Here is an 8,033-nt window from a genome sequence, read left to right on the forward strand (position 1 = left end):
CGTATTGCAAATAAAATACTACGTAAAAATTCACTACTCCAGCAAGTGGTGCTCTATACTGCTGTTCTCAAAAAATAATTAAACTTTGTTTGTAAAGCTCCGAGCCGTCGTCCTTACCATTAAATAATGTCTTCTGCGAGTTCATATAACAGTGCAATTATTGTTCTCCATATTTCTCTGCATATTTATTTATATTTTACGTAAATTCGTTATTTTTGAATTATTCAAATAAATAATATGATTATTTATTTCATAGAATAAATATACAATGAAAAATATAATTAAAGGCATAAATTAATATTTCATACTATTCGTCACTGCCATCGTGAAGATTAAAGTAATTTAACCTGGAAAATTATATGATTTGTTTCTACTGTACATTCTACACTATTTATACACACACACACACACACACACACACACACACACGCACACACACACACACACACACACACATACATATATATATATATATATATATATATATAATATACATGTATGATCATGTTGAAAGATGTATATACATACATGTATGTATATATATATACATATATTTTTTTTATTATATATACATATATTTTTTAATTTTAAAGGTTGTATTCTTGAAATGGAATGTAAAATGGTTATAATTTGAATAAGTTGAAAAAATTTTGTGTTAATATGCCGAAATATGAATTTTTCATTTTTCAATTTTTTTTCAAATTTTTCAAATCGAGGTTGAAACGAATTAAGGTTGATGTAAGGTTTCTGACTCATTTTTTTCTCTTTGGCCAGCTATTTAATTAAATGCATTTGTAGTGTTTTTTTAATTTATTTTATTCAAATATTCATTTCGTGGAGTTATTTTGTATGTTTGTTTGTTAATTTATTCATTAATTCGTTAACTTCATTCATTCATTCATCTATTCATTCATTCATTCGTTCATTCATTCATTCATTAATTAATTCATTCATTCATTCATTCATTCATTCATTCATTCATTCATTCATTCATTCAATTGTTCGTCTGTCTTCGGTTTTTTTAATCACTCATTCATTTTTACAATCATTTATTCGTCTCTCCTTTCAGTGTTCATTCGTTCATTAAATCCTCTATTCAATCACTCAGACAGTATGTTTCGTATTCAGTCGTTCCTTTTTTTCTTTCTTATCAAATTTGTACATTCTTCCTATCGATCAGCTGTGTTATGGTACTCTCACAATCAGACGCTAAACTAGAATGGCACTTGCTCAATCAAGAGTACGGTAGGAAAATTTCACTTAACGATCGGACCGTATGATATGTGCTTATTTTATTTATAAAACTTGTATGATCGCATTCGAATATGCAGTTCGTCACTATTTTTAACGTGCGTGTAATGCAAGTGTATGCGTGTGTGCGTGCGTGCGTGCGTGTGCGCGTGCGTTTGGACTTTGACAAAAATAAAGCAAGTCAAGTTTCAAAGATGATATTGCTATTTTTCATATTTATTGATTATAAATTTGTCATTATATTAGTATTATCATTTAAACTGAATTTTGTATTGTATTGCACTGTTATAACAATTGTTACAAATTTAATCAATTGATAAATTATAAGTACAATGCACAAGTGCCTTCAAAATTAACCTTTACACATGTTCGTACATTAGCTATTAATAACTTTTACACGTCAAGTTGACTATTCGATAACCTTATGCCTGGTGTGTTTTTTCAATAATTAAAGCATTTGATAAGTATTTGGAGTTAAACCGCTCTTTTTAATGGCTTATCAACCTTTCCTTGTGATAAGTAGTGCAAGGTGATTAGTAGAAAACATAGTTACGGCATTATCAGATTCTCATCTATTCAGGCGGTTGCGTTTGACTTCTGCCGATAGGCAACATGTAGAACATTTTTTTGCTCACAGTGTACTTGCAAATTTATTCATTAGGCAAGCGTTCTCGGTCCATCTGAATCACGTACTTTCCGCAGGTATATCGTTTAAAGACGAAAAGTCAAATTAAATTGTTGGCTTCTGCTAACGGAAATTTCTATTATAATATATCGTGTTATAGTTTTGTATGATAATCAAATTATTAACAATAAAATTTTTCTATTTAAATTTATGAAACTTTATGAAATTTTATAAAATTATTGTTAGCATTATGTGTGCTCATCACAAAAGCAGAAGATAAATTATTTAGATAAATATTAAGCCAAATATAATAATAAAATCAACAATAATAATATTATAACGCAAACCTGTCAGCTCAATCTTTTCAATCCTCCCAAACTTTTGAACGAAGGCTGATTTTATTTTAGGCGATTCGATGCTCGTTTTTGTTTCAAATAACTTCTGCTTATAAGTGTCTAAAGTCTCGGCTTACTTGCGGGCTGATAATTTCATCTGTATATCTCTCTCTTCGCAGATTTTTCTTTTTGAGACTTCTCAATTGTGAAAATCTGGTAGTCGTGCTCAGCCTCTAACTTAAATCCGTTCTATCTCTAAATATGATTCAGTAAGTTCTTCATTTCCTTGTCGGCAAGTCGAAGTGATTGTTATAATTGATCTGAATTGATTGACGCTCCGCTCACTGGATCGATGTCGTGAAGTAAGTATCGAGTATTTAACCAGAATACCATAAAAATTGATAAAAATTGTCATTAAAATATAAAATATTCATTTTATTTTCTTTTATTAAATATTTGTTTTAATTCAACGGTCTAATCATGTTATTTCTAAATTACCATCGCAGGTTTTTATTTTTTGCAAAAATTTCGGCGTACCTACATAAAATTATTGTGATCTGCATGTCAGACCCTTCGTCGAAAGATAACATGCTAACTCTCAAAGAATTGTAAACAATTCATTGGAATGATTTTGTAACCGCAGAATGTGCAAACCAGAAACATATTCGATTGTATTATTTTGTGAAAATGTGAGTTTTTGAGTAGATTCAACGAATGCTGATTACTGTACATGTTTCTAGGCTGAATTGTTACTTTGTTTTCACCTTCAATCAACGATTTTTATTATAAGTTTTTAATACTGAAAACAATCTCAAATAATGCGTTTTTTATTTGTAAAACTAAAACCAACATGGATGAATAGATTATAAAATCATTCGTACAAATTTACAAAATTTTGAATAAAATTGATACATCCATTAGAGCTACTGTCAATATGTTGAATCAAGAACTAAATAATTCCACACAAACGATATATTTAGATTTGGATAACAATATTAGTGCATCAGTTTATATTAAAAAAACAACACAGAACTATTGAATGAAACATCAATTTTTATTGGCCTGACCCGTCATTGGTTGAGTCAGCGATAGGGACGACATTTTGAAGAAAAGAAAATAATCAAGATACTGACAGATGACGTCCGTTGATGTTTGAGAAACCTCTGAGTTACTCTTAAAATACTGATTAGTTTCATCAAAGTTGATTTCGGATCCGAAAACATGGTGGCAAAATTCCTTTAACAGTGAATAGACTTCCTTTGGTATGTTGCAGGGCTTGTACTCTATCTGGAGTGCATTTCAAACTTTGTCAAATTTATTATGACTCCATTTGCAAATGAATAAAAATATTAACAACATAAAATATGCATATGTATTTTCATGATTTTAACAACTAAAAAATAAAATGCACAAATCTGAATTTTAAAACTATTTCCCACTTCGATAAGAAGACCTTTGAATGTCGTCATTTGGCCAAAAACAACGGAACCAATTTTAATACTGAAATCACAAAGTGTGAGGATGGCTCCTTTTGATTCAATTTTTGGCTGTTTCTTTATGTAGAATTGTTTCATTTTTTGAATTAACAAATCGAAGGAAGCATCCGTAACCACATGCACACCAGATGGGCTGTCAATGAATGAGTAACAAGAGTACGGTGTCTCACTGTTGTGCAGTACATGCACAGCTTTATTTGGATCTATGGTTGATTTGTTGTGATTTATTTCAATTGTTTATTTAATAATTACCAAATATTTGAATAAATCAAATTTAAGTAAGTGAAACTATAATATATTATTGGACAACAAATTTTCTAATGAAACCTACTTGTAACATATTGATATGTATCACAATCTACTGAAAAGTTTCCAGACTTTTCGGCTCCAAGATCTTCAAGATGTTTTTGGAGATGATCTGCCATCTGTTGACCAGTTTTTCCTTCAGTTATTGGATAATTCATTACGCTAGTAAATGGTAGAACATTAGTACAGTATTTTAAATAAGATTTTAAACTAATTTGACAAATATTTCCTTGAAAATTTCTAACTTAATTGCAAAATAATGAACATTATATAACATTATAACAAATATTCTACATTGCACTGTCTAATACATTTTTTTCTAACTTTTAGATAAAGAAAGCATTTGTAAAAACTTAAGAACAAAATGATTAAAAGTAAAATTTTAAATAAATTAAAATAAATAATATGAAATTTAATAACTTTTATCATCTAACTCAGTGGCAGATCTAGACAACAACAGGAAAGGCCTACATTTTTAAAATGTTTGAACGACACTGACCGTGGAACAAAAATTTTAAAAATATTTAAACGTTGACCTTGGGGAATATCAATAATAATTAAGGTGTGAAAGTTTGAAAAAATCTGAAGCTTAGTTTTGTTAAAGCAACTTTTCAAATTTAATGCCTATAATCATAATAACGGTTTTTTGTAAAAAAAAATATAACTAATAATCTAGGACCTGTAAAATTTTCAGGGTTTATTAATTCATGTGTGTATGGTGTAAATATTATTAATTTCTGATACGTAGTTTTTTTCTAAAAAATGTTCAAAAATTTAGTGCAAAAAACAAAAACTGGTTTTTACTGAATAAAAATTTAACTTACACAGTCTCTACATTATTACTTTGTGAATAGTTTGAGATTTATTTTTTAATGCTTATATTGAAATTCTTGGCTGTGTTATAAATCCTTAGCTAACTTCACACACATTAATATTTATAAATCAGTGATCAGAGCGGGTGAGTTCAAATAGTTTCAAGAGTGCCAAGATTTCGACGGATGGGCCAAGTTATGCTAACAACATTTTTCTCTTTATTGGACTTATCACTGGCCTACAGGTCTCCTTCTTAGATCCACCACTGATCTTAACTTAATCTTACTTAATAAATTATTTTATTAAATAAAAACTTAATAATAATAATAATTAATAAGAATGAAATTTTATATGCAAATCAAAAAATAGAATTAAAGTTCTGGTTAGCTTTAGGTTATAAAATATGAACAGATAGATAACTCAATTTTAAAAAGGTGTGCTAGGTGCATTATTCAATAATTTTTTATTTTGGACTATTAAATAGCTTTTTTAAATAAGCACATAAAACTGAAAATTAAAAAACTCATTCTTACCAAACAACTCCCATCTCCAGCAGAAAGCAAATGGCAAATACAAATAGGAATAAAGAATTTGGTATAACAAATAAAATTAACAATTTCCCCAATCAACTTAACCAACAATTTCGAAACAAGAATAAACTTTTCTTTACGTCATAAAAAGTTAAAAATTTACAATTGACAAGTAAAAAATAAATTTACCGACTACACGCTTGTTAACTCTGAAAACTAAACCTAATTTATTATGGACAGCCAATTTATATATTTACAAATATTTTTTTTATTTATTTATAAGTTTTTTATATTGAACCCATATATAAAAAATATATACATATAAGATGTATTTTATATATATGATTGTACCTTATATCACAATTTATTTGTACTTTAGCTTAGCAGAGCGGTTTACATGTTGATCTACACTTATCATAAAACTTTTGTGCCACAAAACACTGTACAGTATCCACAGCACACGCATCTTACATGTATGATACTTTTTCAGTTTCGGACAGATTGCATTGAAATAGAACCAAGCCAAAGTGTAATAAGCAAAGCAAGACATGGCATTTCCCCCGACTGAGCTATTACAGAAAATAACCAGGATCCCACGGTTCCCATTCTTAGAATTTACGATGTTTATTAAAAACACTGTGAAAAACTTATCGCATATTAGAAACGGGAAATATATAAACTGAAAAGCTTGAGAGTTCTTATTAGATAAAAAAAATAAAATGACTATGTAAAATTGACGGTAAGATAACGACCATAAACATCTAATAAACTGTTGAAAGTTGGAAAAATTTGTTCTTCCACATCTTGCGGATTTTAGCATGTCGAATAAATTCTAAATATATGACATTGTTAATATAAGTTGCTTATGTATATAAGCTTTATTATATGTATACATATAGACATATATATATATATATATATATATATACATATATATATATATATATATATATATATATATATATATTTATATATATATATATATATATATATATATATATATATATATATATATATATATATATATATATATATATATATATATATATATATATATGTTGGTAATAGACCATCATTTTTACAATATTCTATAAATTCTACCGAATGTTTGGCGTTAATATGTTTGTAGTTCGTTTTTTCGATTTTTCTCACTAAAGTTTTTTGGTGAACGTTTAGTTTATTAAAATTCAAAATAAACTTATTTTTCGAATTCATACTGCAACTAAGGCCATATTTCGATTCCGAATGAATCATCGTCAGTGCTCCTTGTTGTATATATAGGGAAATATTGACTATGTCAATATCATGGAATTATATAACTGGAAGCGCCCGACCAGCGTTTTAACATTGAAAATTTTTTTCAACGGGCAAGTTACCTCTGGAAGCAAGTTTCTAAAAATTAATTATTCATGAGCATTTTGGTTTATTTTTAGAAAAATCTGAGATATAATTAGAAAAAATCTTGGCCTTCCCGAAGTTATGTTAATGACTCTTTGCCGATCTGCATTCAGTTCGTTAGTTAAAATTTATTTCGTTTTCAACATTCCGTGAAGTTTTAGGTTAATTTATGAGGTTTATATAACCACCGTATTTAATGTTTAATCGTTAAATGGATATTGCCATTTTTTGATGCATCAGAAAAATCGAAGATTTATAATAAGTTCGTTAGCGATCCTCTTTTTCTGAAATAAAGATTTCTTCATTCATTCTCCCAGCACCCACGAATCACGATGATGATCATTTACTTCATATCATTTCATTAGAGTAAGAATCATTCCTAAATTAAATTAGATTCTAATTTAGAATCTAGAAAACGAAAAGAAGTCGGTAAAAATTTTATTGTAAAAACTAAAAATGAAATGTTATTAATATTTAAAAAATATAACTCATAATCAATTTATAATATTGTTATAATATAAATAAATTAATCAACTAATAATTTTTAAATTAAGATGTAATTCCTGTGCATATGTCCTCAACTAGAATCTTTCAACACTCCAAAGCTTACAATTCAAAGGAATAATTACTTTCAACATCACATACCCAAACCAAATTTAATCACACAGAGGAAGTTTTTAAAATTTATTTTGGTAGTAAAAGCAAACACTTTTTTTTTCTGTTTAAATGTTATGATTTATAATTTTATATTATTTATTAATATATTATATTTTATTATATATTATAATTTATTTTATAATATTATATTTATATATATTTAATAAATTATATATATATTATTATATTTATATATATATGTTGGTAATAGACCATCATTTTTACAATATTCTATAAATTCTACCGAATGTTTGGCGTTAATATGTTTGTAGTTCGTTTTTTCGATTTTTCTCACTAAAGTTTTTTGGTGAACGTTTAGTTTATTAAAATTCAAAATAAACTTATTTTTCGAATTCATACTGCAACTAAGGCCATATTTCGATTCCGAATGAATCATCGTCAGTGCTCCTTGTTGTATATATAGGGAAATATTGACTATGTCAATATCATGGAATTATATAACTGGAAGCGCCCGACCAGCGTTTTAACATTGAAAATTTTTTTCAACGGGCAAGTTACCTCTGGAAGCAAGTTTCTAAAAATTAATTATTCATGAGCATTTTGGTTTATTTTTAGAAAAATCTGAGATATAATTAGAAAAATCTTGCCTTCCCGAAGTTAT

At 27.6% G+C, this 8,033-nt stretch overlaps 1 protein-coding gene across 1 annotated transcript; it reads right to left on the reverse strand.

The window, feature by feature from the left end:
* Positions 1–3,258: 3,258 nt before the first annotated feature.
* On the reverse strand, positions 3,259–4,180 carry HELRODRAFT_63878 (hypothetical protein; the record flags this gene model as incomplete). The annotated part of the gene is made up of 3 exons (XM_009017556.1): positions 3,259–3,498; positions 3,651–3,910; positions 4,039–4,180. Coding segments are annotated over 3 exons (642 nt in total), but the record flags the coding sequence as incomplete, so codon positions are not given.
* Between the last annotated feature and the right edge of the window lie 3,853 nt (positions 4,181–8,033).

This window comes from Helobdella robusta (assembly GCF_000326865.2).
Source record: "Helobdella robusta unplaced genomic scaffold HELROscaffold_2, whole genome shotgun sequence".
NCBI classification, from domain to species: Eukaryota; Metazoa; Annelida; class Clitellata; order Rhynchobdellida; family Glossiphoniidae; genus Helobdella; species Helobdella robusta.